This window comes from Strix uralensis, chromosome 1 (genome assembly GCF_047716275.1).
Source record: "Strix uralensis isolate ZFMK-TIS-50842 chromosome 1, bStrUra1, whole genome shotgun sequence".
Taxonomy (NCBI): domain Eukaryota; kingdom Metazoa; phylum Chordata; class Aves; order Strigiformes; family Strigidae; genus Strix; species Strix uralensis.
In genome coordinates this window covers 124,139,389-124,163,403 of record NC_133972.1, presented here as the reverse complement: position 1 = coordinate 124,163,403, position 24,015 = coordinate 124,139,389, and the positions used below count along the sequence as shown (strand labels likewise).

Here is a 24,015-nt window from a genome sequence, read left to right as displayed (position 1 = left end):
AAGAACCTTGTGAATGCAATTTGTGATATTTGCTTTCAGAATGTGTTTTTTATTTTTAAAATTAATCTGGTTTCCCTCTGTAATATAATTCCCTTAAAAATAAATTCTGCCCTTTACCCCTGTCAAAAAAATTCCTTGGTTTTGATCACGAGCCACATAGCATGGGGAAGACTTCCTGACATGGGTCATTTCCAGTTTCTGCTTGCGGGTCCATCTGTATTTGAGCAGTTGAAGGGCAGGGTGCAGCAACATGGACCAAAGGATGTAGGAAAGTGATGAGAGCCCTGACCTTCGTTGTGAGCAGCAAGAACGCCTGTGCTTTGTGCACAGTGGCAAATACAGGAATGGCTGTGCCCACATAACTGTAGGGGGCTGAGAAGGATTTAAGAGTGGTTTGAAGAGGAATACCCCTCCTCCTTCTCACCCCTTCCCCATTCTAGTGTGAATTTAGTGTTAGCATGTTTTAGCTTCTCTCCAATAGTTATGCGTGATCCCGATCAATTGCAATGCTAAATAAAGTGGGTTCACAGATGACATCTCCGTGTTGCTGTGGTCAAGAATCCTATTCCTGGTTAGTCACCTGCTTGGCTGAAGAGTGTAACATCTTAAAATGTACTTGCACAATCTCCTGTTATTATGTGAGTTTGTCCTTGTTTTCTAAAATGACTTGTTTCAGTCTTAGTTCTCTCTAATACCTAAAACGAAAGATGAGGTGGCCAAAGCAGAAAAAAGTGGTGAAACACTTGCATTCCTTTTGCTGGAATGTTCACAGCCATTTTTCTTCTGCATTTCACTTGTTGTACTGTGGTTCCCAAGGAAAAACAAAGTTAAGTGCCAGCTTGCTTTATTAGGGAAGACAGATTGTTTTATTTCTGTCTTTTGAAGGAAGCTTTTAGTAAAGTGGGCAAAAAGTCAGGAGTAGTTAAAGCTACTCCGCTCCTCAGAGGAGGAGGAAAAGTTCTAGACCGCATTATCTCACTCTGCACTGGTCATCTGCTGAACTGAGGTAGTGCAGCAAGCTGTGTGGCTTCTCTGTGTGTAGGGGATGGCGGTGAGACTGCCCGTTTCTTCCAGTTTAGAAGCTTTAACTGGGCTCAGGACTAGGCTATCCTGCTATCCCCAAAATGCTTGTTAACATGTCAAACAGACTAAGCTCACCTTGTGCACTATTTAGGTTTTACAATAGTTTCGAGTTTTCCATGATCTGACAAATACAGGAACTGTATTGGTTTTGTCTTAAGTCATACACAAGTTCAAAGCATGTGTAGCATTTTGATCCAGGGTGTAATCTTTCCAGGGCTTTCTTTGTGTCAAGTAGTGTGGTGATAGAGTATTGGAGTGGGTTGTAAAACCAAGATTAATTTCATGTTTATGTAAATCAAATTTGCTAGTCTCTTAATTCTGGTAATTTCCTGTGAAATGCTGTAGTTAACAGTGAAAAGAAGTTCCTGCACACTCATTGATTTGATTTTTCTTTTCATTGAAAACTAATTGCATAGGTGGTTTATCCTTTCTTACAATGATCAAAGCAGCTTCAATAGCTGTGATAAAATTGACAAACCTAACATTGAAGCATGGAAGAATTGCTTGAGTGAGAAATGGACCTGCATTTGTGGGAGTAGATGAGAAATTCTCCTTTCATCGAGATTAAAAAAAAATTAAGGACAAAAGCCTCCTTTGCTTATTTAGCAATAAAATCTACAGTGTGCTGCAGGCTCGTGTCAAACATGTTTCTTTTCATTATTGCCACAAGAACCTATCTTAATTTTTTTTTTCTTTTTAAAGGTTCTCCTCTTAGATGCCTGATTTCATGGTCTTGATTTTCTTTCAGACCCTAACTGTAAACTAGAAGACAAGGCAGAAGATGGAGAAGTGCTAGACTGTAAGAAAAGGCCGGATGAAGGGGAGGAGTTAGAAGAAGAAGCTGTGCACAGCTGTGACAGCTGCCTCCAGGTGTTTGAGTCACTGAGTGATATCACAGAACACAAGATTAATCAATGTCAACTGACAGGTAAACAATACTTATCACTTTGTGGCTTCTTGCACTGTTCTGTTTCTGATTCCCATCCTCTGCTTCTGGTCTTCCTCCTCCTTTTTCAGTTACTTTACTCCTGTGCTTGAATACATGGGTGAGACCTTTATAAACAGATTCTGGGACAGAATTATACTGTAAATGGGGCACTATAAATTTCAAAGGATGTATAGATAATTACTGCATTGTAACTGTATTTAAAGTGTTCGTTAGCTGTCTGTGCCCAACTGCTGCGTGCAGTTTCTAGACTCATGCTGTACAGCTTTCTGTATTTTGCTTATACATGTATTTTTCTAAGTCACTTGTGAATGCACAGGGTATTTGTAAGTGGGGTTTAAATGCAGCCATATAATGAATGAATTTGCACAACGACATGTTGCAGATCTGGGCTGGATGTTGCATTAGTCTAATCTGTTAAATACAAATGACTGCACAGTAATCAGTAACTGGAAGTTGAGAGGAATGAAGTAAAATGTTAGAGAGAAAATAAAATCCCAGCTTTAGTCAAGGGGTAGAACTGAGTGCTGGTCAGCTACTACTGAGTTGAGCAGAGCTGGTTGAATGGACCTGTAGCCAACCTGGGTTCCTCTTTGAAATGATTGTAGTTAGCCCCCTCACTGAGGAAACCACATGAAATCTGCTGAAGTAGTTTTGCCCTTTAGATTCAGTAGGTCTTTCTTTTGATGGTATGCTCTGTAGGTCCAAACAGACTCAGTATCAACAGAAAGGCGTTTTTGGTTTTTGTTTGATGGTACTTTTAATTTTAGTCTCTACAGTGTAAAATTTATTTATTGTGCAGTTATGTTAAAGCCTTTCTTTATTACGACTTTGTAAACAAGGGAATGCTTTCAGAAAGTGTGCATGTGCTCATATTTGGAGAACTTTTGAGTTATTTTTGATTCCAGTAGATCCATAGGCTAAGTCCTGGCAGGATGACATAAAAGTCAAGTAGCAGTACTGCTCTTGGGTATGAAGTGTGAAAAGAAGGTGAGCAGAGGAGGAGTAAGTAGGCAGGAGTAGAAGGAAAGTTGAGGAAGTAATGTGAATTTGTCAAATGGTTTTAATCCCAGCTTCAAATTATGGAAGATTAAAATCTGCTACAGCAAGAAACTTTTATTAATATATCTCTTTGCCTTTTCTTACCTGTAAAATGTTTTTCTAACTTCAAATAAAGTCAGTTCGGCCTTTCCCTAATCACTTTTACAGACTTCTAGAATGTATTTGTCTATATTGCTCATGTTTTCTGGCAGTATGGACACTCTCTCTTGACTTTAAAAAACTTAATGTTTTTCTTTCCTTTTCTTCACACCTCTCTTCTTTCTTTTGCTCTTTCTATACTGAAAAATTAGTGGCTTTAGTTTGTCTCTTCCCTCTTCCAGAAAGCATTCCCCCTGCCCTGATCATCTGGATCTCCCCATTACTGCCTCGGATCCTATTTATTCATCCCCGTTTTTTCACCTTGATCTGATACAGCTATTTCTCCTTTCCAGTTAGTTAGTTCCCACCCCTCCTCCCTGCTTCTAACAAGTGGTTTCTCTGCTTGTAAGCAGCAAGCAGAATGCACTGAACAGTGCTTGCACAGTTGGGTTGAGAGACTGAAGAAAAGCAGGTGGGGGGAGCACTAAGTAGGAAGAGTCCCGGAGCACTGCTCCTAACCACAGCAGTTCTTGCAGAGAGTTGTGTTGCTAAACTGGAGTTAAAACAAGTATGCCAGATTAGTCAATTTGGGGTGCATGTGTAAAGGCAGGAATACATGTCAGAGGATGGGGAAATGAAAATGAATCTTGAAGGAAATTGTTTAAGTTCCTAAAACTACAAGGAAGCTTGTGATGGTGAATGGGTAGAGATCAGACTGTGTAAAAGCTAATGAAACGAACAAAAACCTAAACCGCACATCCTTCTGGACTATCAAATTGACAAAAAGCCAACTGTCCTGTTTCTAAATATAAATGACCAAAATACACCCTTAAGTTGAGAGAGCAGTCTGGATGGAGTGGCCAGAGTTGAGGATTTCTTCTTTCTCCAGCAAAAAGAATACTAAACAGGTGGTTAGTGAGGTGAATTCAGTGCAGGGTCCTAAGCAGCATGTATGGCCTAACACTAAGGATACAATATTTAAGAAAACCTCATTGGTTTAGATAATTTTTAGGTAATCAGTGGCAAACAGTTGACAGACAAGAAGCTTACCTTTCTCTTCTGAAGTACAATATATTTGACAAAAATGAAGTTTGCTTTTAACATTTAGGCAAGCTCCCTGGACTATTGCCTTTCTCTTGGACTTCCACAAGTGTCTTTGGGTGCCACGCTCAGATTTAAAGTTTTCAAAAAATGTATTACCATGGAGGAGTGGTTGCTCCTCCCTTTCGGATCACAGTCTTCTGATGCAACAGCATGTTACGTAATTGATGTCTCCTTTTGAAGGAGTCCCAATGAAACTAGTAGACACCCCAAGGTATTTGTCCGTCACTGAGTTGTTAATGAAAGGCAAGAGGTTTACCAAAATTGAATTTTTTCTACTGTATTGTGTTGTTGGGGTCAACTGTGTTCTCTCTGGAGGAGGGCAGAGTGTATCATCTGTCCCGATATATGATCTTTCCAATCTGGGCCTATCTCGGGTACTGAAGGGTCTCCTAAGTTGTCCATTATGTAAAAATGGCACGGCTGTCAGACTCTGAAGTTCACATTTGACTTCTGAAGCCCTCCAAACCCTGATTGTTCCTATGGCTCAGCCAGCTGCAGCTTGTCTGGATTTTACTGAGCTTTGGAGGTGCTCTGTGAGATTCATAGGGAGCTGCACTGCAAGAATTTATGAACTGCGCATGTTGACCCAGTTGTAGGGTCATTTTCCGTGCGGTTATACTGGGTAAAATCAACAGTTATGTTGATGGCACAAATGGGATGGCAAAACAGTGGCTTAAGTCAACCCTTTAGTAAAATTCTGAATATAAAACATGAGAGTTGAGTGCTATAGTGTCTTGACTGCTCCTAATTCTACCAACATGCTTGAGAATGGGGCTTGCCACTGTAAGTTCTCAAATTGATACTGGGGCTTCTAGTTTTTGCATTTGAAAATGTTAGATGTGTTCTTCTGAAGCTTTGACACTTCAGTGGAAGGAGTAAAATTGCTTTAGTGAGTCTTCCTTCTGCACTCTCAACCAAAGACAGGAATGGGGAGAAGGGAGCTGGTTTATTAAACAGTGGTCCCAATCTCTCAAAGTGTCAGTTACCCCCACCTATTCAGAGGATAGTGGAAGATGAGAGTTAGTTACAACTCTGTGAGATTTAGCTCTCAGGATCTTGAATTGCTGTTCTCTTGCAGATTTTTTCAAAGGAGAAGAAAAGAGTTCTCCCCAACTGGTTCCTTCCTGTAATCTGTTGTTTGAATTGAACTCATGTTCTTTTTCTAGAGGAGGACATAGCTGCTCTTTTATCCTAATGTGTGCACTATTGATCTTTTCAATTTGGGTCTGATCCAATATCCATTGAAGTCAATGAAAAGATTCCCATTGACTTCAGTGGGGGATGGAACAGGCCCTTCGTGAGCTATTTAGTAATATTTTTTGCTATCATCTGAAATTCTTGTACTGAAGCTTTCTGTGAAAAGGTGATGATTTATTTATGTTAATTGCTGACAATTCCTGTGATGTTTGTGGAATACAGATAGTGGATAAATGGGGGGAGAAGTCCAGAAAAATTCTTTGCAATACTTGTAACCTCAGCAGATAAGAGGCTGAACTATATTAATTTAGTCATTACAAAAGATTGGCAATAAAAATATGGATTTAATAGTGTTTCTTTCTGATGTTAATGCTTTTCTCACTTTATCCTTCCTGCAGCATTTCCATTTAATAACTCATGAGCCACTTGCACATTGTCATCCTCTAAGTTGTGTATATAAGTAAAGGATCCAATTAGCATGGTTATGAACTTTATGTCCTCCTAGTATGTGTTGGTTTGGATCTCACTGTAGGAACATGCACGCAGGATCAAAAGTGGTGCACTACTGATAAACCCTCAACTGCACCTTCTTTCCTTCTGCCAACAGAAAATAAACTTAACCTTTTGCAGTGCTGCCATATATACTGTTGGTGGGGCACAATTTGTCAGACACTTGCCCTAATCTTCTCCTGCTTGATTTATAATCTCTTCTCCCTGCGCAGTGCTTTGTGTTGTTTATTGCCCCTTTCAGTCTTCAGGGATTGTACTCTATGAAGTCTCCCCTGTATATGTGAGAACTGCCTCTCCGCTGGCTGACTCTGTGTTCAGAAGCATTCAGCTCAAGCTTGGTTCTCTTGAAGATGCTGTAGATTGCTTTGGCGTTGGAAGTCTCAGTAATAACCAGAGTAATACTAGAAAAAGGAGCATCCTGTAGTGCTGCCTTGCTTGCAGTCAAACATGCAGGGAACATGCCAGTCTAGTTGGCCGAGTTTTGAACAACTCAGCAGCAGTGGATGTGCTGGTACACAAGACTGCCATCCTCCACCTGAGCATCAGTAGACCTAGTGCGTGTTACAGGACTTTCCTGCTAGCCCCATTGGCATCACAGGCTGTAAAACTTAATGTAGGCTACTGAATCATATGCAGTTCTAGCTTCAAGGCTAAGGGTGTTCTGAGGTAAAAGACAGGAGGTATTTCTCCATTGGGGATATTTATTTTACCTTTAGGTGATTAGGTAGACTTAGTATTACACTTTGGGCTCTAGCTTAGTGCTTGAGTTTTGACAAGTTGAGTAAGTATATCAGGTAGAGCTGAGCGCCATTCATCTTATCCCAAGTTGTTTCTGATGTTGGAAAGGTTACTGGCTATAGCTCTGTGTCCCCTGCCAATGAGGAGATGCAGCCCTGCTCTGTAGCCCTGCTCGGAGAGTCCTCTCACATGCCATCTGAAAATAATTCTGGCAGATATATTGGGGACCAGTTGTTCTGAGTGCTGCTCTCCATCAGCACTGGAGTATCACTAGGCTGGGAACTTCTAGTTAAGTCAATATTTCTGTGTTTCCAATTATGACCAAATTAATTTTCATGGATATCATTCTCCCGTGTGTTTGAGAAACACCTTGCATGTCTAGAAATAAAAGGTTGTGCTACCTAACAGCATCACAGGCAGCATGCACCACAAGTGATCGTGGACTTACCAAATGGGAGGTAATAGAGATTCCAGTGTAATGGTTTCCTTCTCTTGCCTCTTTTCTCTTCTTCCTAGTGCCCAGGAATCTTTCATCTTTCTGAATGAGTTGGTAATGCCAGGACCATCTCCTTCACTAGAAGACTTGAAAACTTTCCAGGGGATTTTGTCCCAAAGGATGTATGCTGTGCACAGTGAGACTACAAGATAAATTTTTGTGAGCACTCGGCATTGTCATGCTTTGATATTCTAGCTAGAATTGCTCTTCCTGCTAGCAAAAGAATCCTAGAGCTGGCCAAATGTATTGCAGATCTTGCCACTGTTTTTTCAGTTGTCACTATCTGTTTGAAGAAAAGATACATGGCAAGGGTCCCTGGCCATTTCTGCAGTACAGAGAAAAATCTGAGCTTGATAAAAGTGCTTCTGAGGACAAGGACCCTAAGAAGTTAAATGCATGTATGATGCACCAAAAGCATATTCATCTGCCTCATTGCAGTTAGTGGCACACTGCCAAGCACTGTTTGCCAAGTACAGTTACTTCACTTGAGAGAGTCACCCTGTTTCTCTTGAGAAGTCCTGCACCAAGAACTGCATATGGATTTTACATTAAACAGTTATTGAATGAAAGACAAACAGTGCTTGGACTGGGGACCTGAGCCTCTCTTTTTCCTTTGAGGGCTTTCCAGTTGCTGTACTAGAGAGACATCCTTCTACTTTTCCATTTACTTGGGACCACAAACTTCTGACTTCTCCACAAAATTACATTCTGTTTGACGGAGGCAGTGGAAAGCAGACCCTCTCCTCCAGTCTCCTGTCCCAGCCAACACACATGGTAGTTCAATGCACTTCTTTGAGTTTGCAAGTTGTGGACTCACATTCTTTCAGAATTATGTGGTCCAGGACCCATATCTGCAACTCCAAATCCTTGATATTTGGGGAGAAGGGGGAATAGGGTAGTAACTACAAGCTCTGTTTCCAAAGATCATAATTTTCAATTCAGAGAGTGGTGTAAAGCCTGTCAGTGAACTTGGATGGAAGATTTATATGCATTACAGAATGGCCAAGGCCTGCTAAAATTGTAGCAATTTGGAGAATCTACCATACAGAAATTCATACGCAAAACTGCATGCTCCTAGGGAGGATAGATGAAGGTCTTGATAATTGAATTCTTAGATTTTCATTTCAAAATTCGGTATAAATACTTCTGTAGGTAGCTTGGTACTGCTCAGATGTGGAGGGAACTTGTGTATGCTGGAGCTGAAAGCTGTGAAAGTAGGCTGCATAGCCTTGCTGTTCTTCAGAATCCCTGTGCTTACCTTGAGAGACAGTAGATCCATGATGAATAGCCAACATGGGCAAGGAGGCATAAACTCCTCCCCCTTTTGCTTGGAATCCATTAATCTCTGCTCTTGAGGTTGTTAATCAGTCATGAAACCAGTAGTTCTTCACCTCCTGGGTGTTTTAAAAGCAGCCTGTTGCACTTCCCAAGTTGTCTGTCAGTGACCTCTTGTAAATGAAAGCAGATGATGTCTGTATCATGTAACTGTTATTCTTGACTCAGGGAACCCCCGTAATAAACCTGTTCATGAGCATTAATTGTAAATGCCAGAACTCTTGTTCTGTTTGGAAGTGGAAGCAAGTGGTGATGTCTTCCAAGGGGCTTTGAGTGTTCCCTGTATATCTTTCATTGATATTTTTTCCTCAGTTTTGCTTCCTATTTTCCTCTTATTCTAGCCTGATTTTCCATCACTAAAAAGTCAGGTTATTCTTTTAGCATATACTGGCAAGGATAGCTTTGGTTGGCTTATTTACTCTGTGTGTCCACAAAGGACTTTACACTGTAGAACCCTCAACTCCCAACGTAAGAGCAAGATACTGGAGCAGAGCTGGTGTCCCTGCACCAGGGAGGAAACTGGTGCCTCACTGAGTACCATGGACAGAGACGCCTCCTTGCTGGCCCGGGAATTCCGGGTCTGCAGCCGAAACCACTCAACTGGAGACTCTAGTTCTCTCATTGGAAAAGGGGTTTGGTGTAGGCACCTCCAGTGCAGGGGTTACCAGGTCTAGTTCGTGGTGCAATTCTCTCTCAACTGTCTTACAGTTCAATAATCTAGCATCATGTATGGAGCTCCTAGGGCTCATCTTGCAGCAACCCATGCTTTACTGGGCAAACGGAGTATGGCAGCAGAGTTTGGCCAAAGTGCTGTTACACACACAAGGTACCTGTTCCTGTCTGGAACATGGATCCAGTCATCCTGGGACTTGGGCATCACACATTTGAGCCATGCTTCTGCTTAAAGCATTTCAAGTAAATAGTCTTTCACTGTAGATAAGGAGTGAATATTGTGGATAACAGTACACTGTTTTGCAGGTTAAAAGACCCCATGTGCCAGTCACCCAGAGTCTGTTTTTCAGCATGTACTCAGAGTTTTATGTAAACAATATACCTTACTTCAGTGTTTTCTTACCAGGTCATGTTCAGCAGTAGGACTTGTGGTCATAGTCCTAAGCTGTACCAGAGGACTTAACTATGTGGTGCTTTTTTGACATAGGACTGTGAAAGTATCAATTAGGCATACCTGACATGCCACTGTGGGTGAGTGCAATAGCGTTAGGCTCAAGGAGGAGCTACAATAACATTATAAATAGTTCTTCTGGCTTTGGTATTTTGTGGTTACCGAGCTAGCTATACCTTATCATCCCTGTCTCCAAGCACTGACTTGCCCAGCTCCCTAGCTTTTTCAGACTCAGTTGAAGTGCCTCCCTGGCACTCTGTTGAAAATCTGCCCTAGCTAGATCCAGAACTTTGCTTTATTACATTGACAGTCTGTTGCTCCATTTATTTATAGCCACTGCTGGGTGTTCTAAAGGTCAAGCCGTTTCCTCACAGAGCATTTCCAAATGGGCAGTACAGGGTATCTCTCTGTGTTACCGCTTGGCTACTGTGTCTTTCCCACTGAATATTAACTTCGCTCTCCCAGTGCTCGAGTGACATCTCCCGCCTGTTTCAGAAGAGGGTCCAATTTCTGAGATCTGCCAGGTGATGACATGAGGTAATCCACTGACCTTTCTCAGGCATTGTGTGGAGGACGTAACTGCCAGAGCTCATTCCAGTTTTGGGAGAGCAGTACTATAATCATTATTGGATCTATGCAGCTGAAATTTCTAATTCTCATTGTCCAAGGAAGACGGTTGCCTGCAGGGGAGAGAAGGGAGGGGGCAGGGGGAATCATCAACACTGGCACATATGTGAAGAAGAAAAAATAGTCATTACTTACCCTATGATAACTATGCTGCTTCCAATTACTGTTGTAATCAATATGGATCCTGTGGCCAAGCTTGTCTTGCTTTTCACAGTCCTCAGTAATACAGACTTTGAATTGTAAAGCTGCTGCTGATACAGGGTCATAGCTACCCTGACCTTTACCCAGTACAATGGGAATTCATGTGTATGATTCTAATAGACACACTATTAAAAATAAATTAATGATTGTCTTGCATGTATGCACATATATACACCTACAGTCCGTATTGCTACAGTGTTTCAGAGAATCAGTTACTGTAGAGTAAATATCTGTTGTTATATGCTTCTGTTTTACTGGAATATTTAGAATATATTGTCAGTGTATTACAAAATGGGTCTTGTTGCCATGACAAATTAGTCTTTTTAAGTGGTGAATTTCCTGCACCTTCTAAAATAATTTTCTTGAAATACTTGCTGGTTTTATTATTGGTGCTTGCTTTAATTACCATTTAGAAATGAACGGAATGGGAGGTACAACAGATTATCATTACTTATATGTTCAGCAGTTAAATTCATAGCTTGAAAGCCAAATGTAACAAAATGCCCCACAGCTCTTTAACACTTTGCTTAATACAGTTGTAGAAGAACCTTAATTCATGTTTATACAACCAGCTGTAGAGTGTTAAGGCTTCTGGGTGATGTGGTAGTTCACTAATGCACCACCTATATGGGCACAGTTTATCCTCTCAAGCATCACCTGGAGGGTGTAAAAAACGTGCTTTTTATGGAAAAAAAAGAGAATTATTGGAGGAAAAAGGTCCTTAAAGACATTCCAGTCACTGCCTGGTCTTGGCATAATAACCTGTTTGAGATGGTTGTAAAATCACTTCCGCTTCCATACTCTGACTCTGTTTGTTAGAGGGAACAGGGTTAAGACAAAGAGAAAGCACATCTTAATTCACCCAGGGTGTTCTGAGCTATTATATCAAAAAGCACAAAAAGCTTTTTGAGAATTTGTATTTTGAGTATCTGTATTGTATTAAGTACTCTGTTGTGGGAATCCACTGTGATGTGCGATAGAAATTTAGTCCTGGCACCTATGCAAAACATTGGAACCTGCATTCCCTTTAACTAAAGCTTCTCTGTTTTTTGTAAGGCACCAGATATGCCATTAATTCCAACTGTTCTTCCAAAATGACTGATAGTTGAGGCAAACTCTTTCTTAATGTGAACCCTTAATATTCCTAATTTTATATCCCTGTACTTGTACTGAGAGGTCATAGTCCTTAGCTGGGGATAATCATTTGGGAATGCTCTAGCGTAACTGAGATCTATGACCTCTTAATAAGCATCAGGAGAAAGAGATGGGGATCATTCTACAACATGCCCTGGGGGTACTTCCCCTTCAAGAAGGCAAGCTGGAACTGTTCAACTTTTTTCTTTCTTTCAGTTTTTTACCTTCAGGGGGAAATTGATCGATTTGGAGATGATTATTCCATAATCTCTGAATTTTTGTCTTCTACACTGCAATGGGAACTCCTTGAAGTTGAAAGGGGTTGTGTCTCCTGTGTGCACTGTGGAATGAACCCAAGAAGTTTATGGGGACAGCAGTTCTCTTAGCACAGTTAGTGTAGACAAGTTTGGAACTAAAATACCAGGAGGGTCTGTGGACAAAAAGGGTAAATTTGTTATTAAATATGGCTGGCTAAGCATGATCACTTATCTCAATGGATGCTTCATTTGGAATTTATGTTTGGGGGGAGGAAAGTGGGGATTTTCCCAGACATGTGGATGTATTAAAGACATGGTAGAACTGAGAGTTACCATGGTGAATTGAAGCAAACTAGAAAAGGTGAACTAGCAGTCAACTTCTAAAAAACTCAAACTTGACAAAGAGTACTTCACACAGATTTAATAATGACACAAAATGCTGGAAATTTATCTGTGAAATTTTGCTTTAAATTTACCCTTAGTAATGTTGTCAAAATCATGTTAAGTTTATACATGTACAAGTAAAGTGATTTAATATTTTTGTCTGTGGTATTTCTGAAGCACATAAAATGCAGTAAATCATTTTGCCTGTATGTAAACAAGGAAAGCACACTTTCAGGACAGAGAATGAACTGGAGTGCTTCAAAATGTGTTTTGAAATAGAACTCTACATAAGATAGTGTCATGGATTGGCACTTGGACGATACGTCTAATATATGGGAATTAATTTTAAATTTCATAAAAATACTTGTCACTGGTTTATTACCTCCCTCACCGTGACCAGAACTGGTGTCTCTCGTTTGTTTTACTGCTGGATCCCAGCAGGAAGTGCAGTCTAATGACTGAAGGAAGGTTGGGTGACTCATGCGGGGGAGGCTGGAGAAGGGTCAAGTTTTTCAAGTACTTTGCAAACCTTCTACCAGCTGTAAAAGCAAAGCATAGGGAAATGAAACGGCAGTTGCTAATTTACCTTTCTCTGACAAATGCAGGCTTCAGCATGAGTGCATAACACATCAGTTTTACTGTTAACACATTAAATGACATCAATAATTTTTCAGATGTATGTATTTATTTCTTATTGCTATTATCTGACTTCAGTAGTGATGCTTGGATTTTTGCAAAACACTGAGCATGTTTGATCTTTCCTGTAAATTCAGTTTCTAAGCAACAGATCCTTTGTCCTGAACTATTTTAATTTGTCAATAACCGTAGGTTTCTGTATGTTTCTAATTATACCTCTAAACTGCATTTGAAATACTTAAAACAGTTACAATATTTGCTTTTACTGTCATGTTATGATTAGAATATTTTGCATTACAGGACGATCTTTCCTTCACTAATCATCTGTGTAGCCTGACTGGAGAATGTGTTTCAATTTATATCTATCAGTTGTTGGCTGTAATCTGTGCTTCACTGAAACCAATGGAAATGTCATTATTATGTTTGTTGAGGGCAGGATTTTTACTAGTGAGTTCAAATTCTCTTTCAATTATATTATTGCTCTCAGGATTCTTCTCTGTGGCACTCAGATCTCTGCCTTTCCAGCACTCTTCATCATTTCAAAATAGTCAGTGCTTAACAAACTTATTTCCAAATAGCACTTCCCAAACAACTGACAGGCTCTGGTATTAACCCTATAGTTTCTCATGGCAGGTTAGTTTGAAAGTAGAAAAGCCTCCCCTGTCCGACATGATAGCAGGTACTCTCAAAAGCAAAGGCTGAGAAAATGGAAGAATGCAGTTTATCATATTAAAATTAGATTCTGCCTCTTCTGTGACCCTCTCCACCCGTCATTGTCTTTGATTTTTCTCTTGTTATTTGGTATGCTTATTCTTGCTACTGAGGCTCTACTTTTCTGTCCTTGTTATCTTTATATTTTCCGTTCTCTTACTGAGTGTTTCTGGAGGTGTGCTTTTATTTCTGTTGCCTTTTCCACTAGCAGCAGGTCATGTATCCCTGCCGTTCTCCCTTTGGCTGAGAAGGGTGGAGTTGATTTTCACTGGTGCTGGAGTATCCCACTGCTTCGCTCCTCCTTGTCTCTTCTCCCTTGTTTTTCACTCTCCACTTTTCTACTGTTTGTCTCTGTTGCCTTTTTGCCCCTAGGATCTCTGGAGTAGTGCTACTATTCCTATTGGGTACTTCAGCAAGAATAGCACACTGAAACTCACTCAATAAACTTAGTTTCATTCTACAGCCTGTGATAGACTTGATGCTTTTTATAGGAGCCAAGAACATAGATGCAATCTCAGGTCTACAGCCCATCTTGTTATTTGCACAGTCATCCATTGCAACAGTCTCATTCTTGATTTGATCACTTTTTTATCATTTTTATAAATGCTCCAGCTTTTGTGTGATGTTTCTTTAGAAGTATACCGTAGTGGATACCACTAAAGTATCACAAGAAGTTCCCAAGTGATAGGAACATTTACCCCTCAAAGCATGAGGCAAAAAAGTGTTTGGTATTCCACAGAGGATATGGGTTTTTGTCATCTCAATGCAGGCATAGCCGGCCCTGATTTATTGTTGAGGCTGAGTTTGTGTATACTGAGTTGGCTTCATAGAGGCCTTTTCTATTGCATTTCAGTTATTGGACAGTGCCTGAAGTGCTTAAAAATTACTTGTGCAGTTCTCCTCTATAGGCATGGAAAGAGGCCCAATACAAATTAAAGGCTAAATTCTACCTATTGCAAAATTCATAGGCTTGGATATGAAATCAAAGAGAATCTCTGTATGCTGTGAGTCCCACAGATTTTTTCATACAATGCTTTTGAAACTGCACCTCAGTTAGTGGATCTGATGCTGTGAGGGTGGTGAAAGGGGCTAGCAGATTAATAAATACATGTTCAGTGTGTCAGTATTGTTCATTGCATGTGGGGCAAACCTTACATTTGATATGCCTGTAAGAATTGCACAATGCCTTTCATTCTCTATGCTCCAAATCTTTTTTACAACTATTTATCTACAATACCATAAAATGTAGCCAGCTTTGCAGAAGACAGCAGCTAAGACCCATGAGACATAGTAGGGGGAGACAGGAAACTCTGGCCAAGAATAATGTGGCAAACCTCCTGCTCTTGTGAAAAATGCCACAGGATCTCTGCTGTCCACAAAAAGCAGATTGCACTGCAACTTTTAAGATGCAGATGGGTGGATTATTCCACACATGCATTGCCAAAAAACGGCTGCTGCTTTGTTTTTCAGGTGAGTAGTACTCATGGGAGTTCTGTGTTTCAAAATGGTATGACTCTTCTTTGTCACTCCTTCGTTTCAGAGGTAACTGACAGCACAAGCTCTTTTACCATACACAGAGGGAGGCTGGCCCTGATAACCTAGCCATAGCTGTAGAAACTGTTCTGCATGCAAGGGCTGTCAGTCCCACACGATTCTGAATCATGGGGTCGAGGAAGCAGCTCAGGGTAGTGTTTAACCCTAAAGTCGTATCCTGGCCCTCCCTTTTCTCCTTACCTCTCTTCTCTGGGAGCTCTAGCACAATATTTTGACTTGTGAGCCCAGAGGGTTGACTGTGTGGCAGACGCTTAAGGTAATTATGGGCTTACTTATACATTTTACTGTCAAATTACGTAATTTTCGATAGAGGGCATAATGTATGCTTTCTAATACATACTCGTTGACGCTTGGGGTTCTGCCTCTTATTAGATAGCTTAAAAATCAAACCACGTGTTGTAACAGACCCCAGTACAATTGACATAAAATGCGTGCAGCATTCCTCCCTTTCCCTCCATAACATTCTAGGATGTATAAGAACAGGATGGTCTGTGGAAGAAAAGTTTGGATTTGAAATCTTTTACTGTAATACGTGGAATGAGTTTACTAAACTGTGGAAGCTATTAGGGGTACAGGAAATGTTGTGTATTTAGGTAGTCAGTGTGCTCTTAGTGAATTGAGACATGGAATAATCATTCTTCCATCAGCCAAGTGTAGTAAATGTGGTTTGCAATCCAAATGTTATTTGCATAGTTTATAGGCTTGCCAGCTATTCTCTTAACAATGAAGTATATAGTTTTATCAGAACTACATGCCCGCTTCCAAGGAGAAGGAATGGGAAGAGCAGAGAATGACATCTTTTACAAACAAATGAACAAGAAAATTAATTTGCTATTGACTAAAAATATGTTTTGATTACACATTGCAATTGCATTTGGTGACACTGGAACTGAAGAAATTTTACATTGAGTGTAAAAATGGTTCTTATCATTTCCTCTACTCCTGTGGAAGTGTCTTTTTTTGGATGGAAAAGAGGCACATTTTTCAGCCAGCATCTTTTTCTATAAAAAGATGTTACAACTTTTGACTGTCTCTAAGTTATTCGTTATAGTATTTTCTTTCTCCTTTCTTATACATTGCTTAAAATGACGGATAAAAGATTGTTACTACTTCTCAATAAGCAGTTAAATCAGATTGAAAGAAGAATCCTTGTGAGTTAATTAGATTGCATATTAGCTTTAGGGACATGGCTCCAATATAGAACTCTTTAGTTGCCTTTTGTGTAATAGTCTTTGCCTGTAAAGGTGTTGTATGTTAAAATTCCAATACAATTATGTTTTGTGTTTCAATTAAAAATCTGCTTTGCAGTTAGCATTTTTGCAAGCATTTCATCTATGAGAAACATGGAGAGTCTTCTTTTTTTTCCTCAAGAAACTGTACATCATCTCCTGGATCCAAGAAGTATCTATTTTTGTACGTGGATAGCTAGCCTACACTGGTGAAATGCTTCTAAAATAACATGTGTAATGTTGTATTGTGTAAATAAAGACTGCAGCATTCCCCTTTTCCAGACCTTATGAGCATAATCAGGCATACCATATTTTAAGAAACACTAAGCCTGTCTGAGCAAAATGCCTGCAGGATCTCATACTTCTCCCCCTATTTCTATTTTTTTTTTAAACATAGACCTGGCTCAGATTTATGTAGTTCATTTGAAGTTCAAGCAGTGAGTGGATTAATCATTCAAAGACAGATGGCTAAATAAAGTTACTTTACCTTAAAATTTGCAACTCCAAAACTGATCTCATAAAATGAGTCCTCGTATGTTCTTTGGCATGATTCTTCTGTACCCAGTCTGCACTGTTTTCTATGAGCTAGAGCAAGAAGGAGGAAAGAATAAAATTCCTATTTGCAATCTAAGGCATGCTTGGTGACTTGTTTCCTCCCTGATATTTAAAATTAAACCCACTCACTAAGCATGCTTTCTTAGCATTACCAGAAGTACCACTGTTTTCTCTAAGCTGAGGAAGCATGAGGAAATTATTCCCAGACTGAAAGCCAGTAAACTTCAGACTAGAATTTACCTTTACAGATAAAGTTAAGTAATTTCACAGAATATTAACCTTCTCCGCATTGCCTCATTATTCAAGGCCATGTCTTTCTAACTTCTTGTCTTCCCTCCCCACTTCTCATTTATTTTTTAAATTTCTTACCTTTCTTCCTTTCTGTGTTATATTTGCTGAGAACATGGAAGACTCTTATGCTAATAGAAAGGGAAATGATGTAGCTCTGTGTTTGATCTGCTGGTTTTTAAAAATAATTTACGAGTAGTAAAAATCTGAACATCGGTGACTAATGTTTCTCACTTTCAGGACTTCTGTGTTACGATTATTTGTCTGTCCTTTCAGAAGATTCATAAATGAAACAACAGACATGGTTATTCAATACAGATTTGAGGAAGAAACTGGGGAAATGATTCTACTTGATTGCTGACAAGAAAATTAATACAAGCCATTGCTCCCTCATGAAGAAAATAGGTTTAAAGTCCACTCATTTCTTCCATTGTTAAGCCATGAGTAGATTTTAAGTTATTTAAAATTACTGATCCTGAAAAAACAACCTACATGAAAGAGGTTCAGAGAGTGCATAGTTGAATGTGGAGGGGACCAGGTGAGAGTAGATGTTAGACAAATTACCGTCACTTTTCGTAAGTAATTACTTACAGTCAGAATCCTCTGCTTCATGTAGATAGTTAGTAACTTCAATGTTTTCATCCAGAGAAAGGCATACAGCTTTTTTTTTTTTTTTTTAAAGTAATTTTGAACTTCCATATTGCAATGACTGGTGAAGAAATACTGTGTCTCTCTTAAATCCTGTCTGTCTGAGGTTTAACTCCCAATGTGACAGTACCTTTTTGCCTTAGGCCTTTGATGTATTTATCCTCACAGTGTCTCAGAAAGGTTAGGAAGATCTAAGGGTACTTAAAAATTCAATCAAAAAATGAACTTAATCACTTAAGGTGAGATATACATGCTTGCATCTGAAGTTGTGATCCTGAAACTCTCTGCTCAGCTGTTACCTCCCCTAAAAGACACCTTTCTGGCACATTTAATGGTCTCCTGTCTCAGCCTGAGCCCAGAAGTACCACTGTTTTCTCTAAGTTGAGAAAGCAAAAAGAAATTATTCCCAGACTGAAAAGCAGTAAACTTCAGACAAGAATTTAACTTTACAGGCAAAGGTAAGTAATTTCACTGAATATTAACATTCTCCACATTGCTTTGTTCTTTTGACCATCCCACAATCTAATGCTTTCCACTGCTTCTTCCAGGCCATCAGTGAAGGAAACTTTTGCATATGAAGTGAAATGGTATACCAGGGAATTGTTATTCAGGAATGTTCCACTTTCGGATTTGGGGCATTAAGATGCACAGGTTATTTTAAAAGAAAAAGTAACACACCCAAAAGACATAATGATAACTCTACCTTACCTATTCAGATTGTTCTTAAATAGCATCATGCAGTTAAAGTGCAGGAAAATGCTGCTGGAGATCCTCTGCTAGAGCCATGAGGAATGAATGATGCGAAGGGGGGGTTCTTTATTCAGTGGTGTTGCATTTCTCACTATTCTTTGCCCTTTTCCCCTTGGCTTAAATGGAAAATAGGAATATATGGCATTCCAGGATGAAATTACTGGTAAAAAGCAGGTTTAGTAATTTAAGTAGGATTGTAAGCTAGCCTTTTCCTTATACTGGTTATGCCAGTTAGTACTGTTACAGGGAAGTAAGTGATGGTGCTTGCACATGCTACCAATCACTCGCACAGTGGATTTCCATATAGCTGTAGTAGTACTGAACTAGTTTCCATGTTGTCCTTTTCCCGTGACAGATTATACCCTTGTATTTAGGATACAAAGTGAATTTAGGCTTTGTGGAATCTGACTGGAAAGTAAGATCTGGAAGCATAAAACTTGCACCAACAGTGCTTTGCTACAAGGTTATATATTGATTTAAACTATAGGGTCCTATCCATCAAAGCTTCTATTTCAGAAAACATTTTCTGGGAACCTTTCTTTATGAAAAGTATAGCAAGCCCTTAAATAAATTGCTACTATTTATAGAATTGTATTCAGAAGTGTGTGTTTTATTTGAGATCTCAAATACCTATCTCTGCAACTCCAAAGTAAAGGATGAGGCTTTAAAGATTAGAGGGCAACATCTGTTAACTCTGGCTGTTTTGCATAACTATATACCATATAAATTTGTTCAGATGATTTGAAAATAGGTATGCATAAAAGTATGCCCAACATTTAGTTTACTGACCATAATGTGCTGCTCATTGAAACGAGATTATGACTTGCAAATGGATCTCCAGTCTCAGTAATTTTGCAGACATGTAAAATGTCTTCTGTGGAAGAAATGAAAGGATGGCAAATCGTGTAAGTGAGGTGAAGTGGAGAACTTGATTGCTAAAATCTTTAATTGCTGAATAAATACCTTAATAGCTGAAAGGATACAGAGGTGCCTTAGACCTATGTCACTTTGCACTGAAAGCTAACAAAACAGTCCTCTGTTCCTCCACCCTCATCACTGTTCCAGTTTAATTTATGAAACTTAAAAGATTTAAATATTGGCATGAATAAATGTGACCCAGCAAAACAGTAATGGCAACTGTAACTCTGTGCTTTTAAGTGATGCTGAAAGCAGAACTAGCATCCAAAATGAGGGAATAGAACTCTGGATTTCAGTGTAGTAATTTCAACATACTCACACAAAGATTAACCTTTTCTCTAAAAGTAGTAGTTAGGTATTACTGTGGCAGCCTTCTTTGGCCTTTTATTTGCTTTACTTATTGGTGTTTGCTAGAGCAAGTGAAGAAGTAAATACCTGAGGAAAGGACCTTGTGCTCAGTGTAATAACCAGATTAATTTGGGAACCTAAGATGAATTTGTTCAGGAACTCTTTGTTCATAATATGCATGTCTACTGAAGTACAGGAAAGCTAAGCACAAGCAGATAATGGACATTCTGGCTCCTGTATTGCTGATGTTACCCAGAATTTTCCATCGTCATCTGGGTGTCAAAAGGGAAGAGGGTGATGAAGAAGGAAAGTTTATTGCATAGGATGAAGTAGGATGGATCTCAGTGCAAAGAGCCTTGCAGTAGTGAGCAGTAACCGTGTTATGTCTGTATTGTATGGGATAATGCCATGCAGAGATAGTTTAGCTCTTGAAGTAAGAGAGTTGTATTAACTTGTGAGCAAATCTCTTTCTCAGGATGCCGCTTCAGTTCCAGGGCTGGCAAGATCCCCAGTAACTTGTGTTTTTTATGTGTGCTTTAATGCACAGGGTGGATGTGCCAAGTCTGTGTACTTGATTTGCAAAGGACAGAGATGTGCTAGTTTCTGCTTAACTTGGTTGTTGATGTTGCATGTTGTCTGCATAGTGTGACAGTCCTTTCATAGAGTCAACTCTCTGAAATATGAATTTCTGTAGAAAACAGTAGTTTCACACCTGTATCCTCTGAACTTGGCAGGTGACTGAATCCAGGAGACAGAGTCTTTCAATCACTGAAGGCAGAGGTGTAGTTAACTTCAAATGCATTGCTCAGCCTGTTGAATTTGTTCACTATTGGCCTGCTCTAAGTTAGGGGAGTGTACAGGTACCTTTCTGAACAGGGGAACAGAATACAGTCTGTTAGCAGTACTTCTCTGTGTCACACCCTTACTACAATGTGTTTCATTTTATATTCCATTTTTCCTTGTTAATTTGATCCTGTCAGTAGTTAAAACCAGATAATTTGATCCAGAAATGATGTGAATTATCTATGGAGAATTGAAGCGTACGGAAATTTAACATGAAAGAGAGACCTGTCTTGCACCTGTTTTTCTGCACCAGTATACAGTGACCCTAGAGAAGTTAAACAAGGAATTTTCCTTTGAAAGAAAAGGCAGAAATTCTGCATGATATTAAGGAGAAGAGAGCCTCGGGGAGGATCTTTCAATCACTGTGAGCTGACAAAATGCTCCAGAGCAGCACAGTCCACTTTTAGTGTCACGTTGAAGAATGGAGACACAGTTCAAGGGTGTGCTATTAGTATCACCAACCCAAACTTCAAGTGTACATGTGATGGAAAGGACCCTGCTGTAGACAGCTAGCTCAGCTGCTGAGTGGTAGTAACTTGAGAATACTAACAGGTCTTTTTTTGAGATCTTATTAAAGATAAGGCTCAAAAAATTCTTGAGGAGATTCGAATCATTGATTTATTTATCATTATTTTTAAGCCGGAGCACACTGACTGGTTTTTAAATATAGAAAATGAAAACAAAAGAGAATAACCTGGTGAAGTATAGACACTGCTGCCATCTTTATTATTATCCTGTGCCTCACTCAGGTGGTGTTCACAGTTACCTGGACTACTATCAGACTTATGCCTCGAGGACATCTACAGTGCTCATGAGACAGGGCTTTATAGAGCAGACTCACACAGCACTCTGCTTCAGAAATGAAGTGATTGCTGGCCAGGAGAAATCAAAAGGGAGCATTACATTACTTCCCACTGCAAATGTGATCTGGACCAACAAGCTGTAACCTGTGCTGACAAGAAAATTAGCCTTGCCACTGTATTTTAAGGCGGAAAAGCATTTTTGGGTAAGATGTAAGGCAGTTTCCCTTTGGAAGTATGGGGGATTGCCATGTTATCAGAGACAGGGTGAAGCTCTGGAGTGGGAAACCACAGAATGGTTCTAGTTAACAACTTTGAGGCATCCATGTGTCATTCATCAAACTTGCCTTTTGTCTGTCTGAAACAGAATAAACAAAGGAGATGGTCTCCTACATAGTTCTTCTCAGTGAAGTAGATAATCTTGGTTCACTGAGCAGAATATAAAAACAAGTCATTCTCAATGGCATATGCCATAATGAATGCTTGATTTTGAATGTCTGAGGAGTACATGCACCCCCTCAAAGCCACACTGTCTGAGTATGACACCCGCAGCTTCCATGACCGAAGAGGCTGAGAAAAATGTTTTAAGGGAGGAAGTCTTGATGGCAAGTCAAGGTAGGCATTTATAGACTGTCATGACAAAAAGCCCTGTGTGAGAACAAATAAATACATGAGCTTGTTTTTTTCAGTTTATAAAACTGTGTTTGCCAGGAATCGTAAAAATGGGAGCAGTAATTGGGATCAGTATGCAAATGCTATTTAAACTCTCCACAATTATTCCCTAAATCAGCTGTAGCTTTCTTCCCCATTTTCTTTCCTCCTCTAGCACATTTCAGCCAAAACACAGCCCACACCAAATTGGCCCTGCGGCATCAAAGCTGGCAAATCTAAACAGTGATAAAATAAGAGAAACAGAATTCATGTAATCGGAGATTTTATAGAGGGCACCTGCCAGCTTTTCAGGAGCTAACCAGAGAAGTGTCCTTCTGAGTAAAGCATCTCAGGAAATCTGTCCTCTGTTATGTACAGGCCCCAGGTTAAGTAAGACCTGGATAAAAGCAGCACCGTAAGCTGTGGCTGAAAGGAATCTGAGGGTCAAAGTGGATGACAGAACACAAACCAATGATGTTCCTGCGTAAAACTGTATTCAGTAATGGCATTTCTGCATCTTTCATCAGCTGAAGTTTTGAAGTGCTCTAAAGATGAAATTCTGTAGGAGAATATAAAGGTAATCTATACTTCAGTCTATACATCGAACCATGAGAGCCTCTCACATCACACAAGAAGGCTGTTTGTCTGTTGGCTTTTTCTGGATAGCCCAAAACATGGAAACCCAGCAGGACCACAGCACAACACCAAAGAATTCCAGCATGTTTGCCCCTCTGGAAAGAGTCTGTGTGGTCCTTCTGTGCTTCTGGGAACTAGCTGTGACTCACTGCCAGTACACTGGACTAGGTGTTGGATGGCTCGTCTTCACCTAAATCTTGGTCCTGGCAAAACATGGATAATCATTCAGCGTCATTGACAGAAAGCAGAAGAATGTGATTCTGCTGGCTATTTCTTCATGTACACAGTCACCAGGAAGGGTGATGTCAGGAAACTCTGTGGCACCCCACAAGAAAGCACTCTTGAGCGAGCAAGTAGTAGTCATCTTAGGAGGAAAACAATACATGGAGTCACTGCATGACTCCATACATTATTTCCTCTGTGCCCATGGGACCACAGATGAGTCAGCAACAGTTCGTGGTTTGTAGTAACAAAAGTAGCTGACAATTGTAACAAAATCAGTATGGATGCTTGGTTCTCATCCAGGGCCAGCGGGAGGTTCTCAACCAACAAAGCCAATGCAGTCTAGTCTATCAGGACATCTGTTGCTTATGAGGGGAGTGATGTAAACAAAGAACAGCCCTTTCTTCTTGTTTTATCTGCTCATTAACAATGTGATGCCTTGTGAACCATAAACATACAGTGTGTGTTAGTTACTGGCTTTGGTGCTGATTATACTGTTGTCAGATAGGAAGTCTCCTCTTTTAAGATATTTGTAGCATTGCTGCAGGAATAAAAATCAGGAGTGGACCTGCATCATTGAGGTGACCAACTATCTTGGGGTACGATACCACTGATGTCTAGTTTTCACACTTCATCAACAGCATAATTTTCGAACATCTCCCTCACACCACAAGCTGTAAAGCCTGTACTGAAAGACAAAAAGCCACAACTATACTATGCCAGAGGGAGATCACAGAAGAGACTCAGGCTGTCACCAAAATGTCCTTGCAGTAGCAGGTTATTTTTAAAATAAAACTTCCAAAAGATCATGGGAAACAGATGATGCCATACTGCAGAGGAAAGGTCTCTCCCACCTGGTGGAAAAATTCTGTTTCTGAACTCCTTATTGTGTGATTGATTTAACCCTCTGGGTATGGGGGAAAACCACCACTAGGCACCCAGGGTGAGAGA

General features: G+C 39.9%; 1 protein-coding gene across 6 annotated transcripts in view; it reads left to right on the top strand.

Moving 5' to 3' along the window:
* Positions 1-24,015, top strand: part of ZNF521 (zinc finger protein 521) — a 232,729-nt gene that overhangs the window by 22,837 nt on the left and 185,877 nt on the right. For all 6 annotated transcript variants that reach the window (XM_074879902.1, XM_074879859.1, XM_074879864.1 and 3 more), the window contains one exon: positions 1,832-2,011. Coding sequence is in view for 5 of the 6 variants with exons in the window: in XM_074879859.1 (XP_074735960.1) it covers positions 1,832-2,011 (180 nt within the window). In the remaining variant the exon portion in view is untranslated. The remainder of the gene's footprint in view (positions 1-1,831; positions 2,012-24,015) is intronic.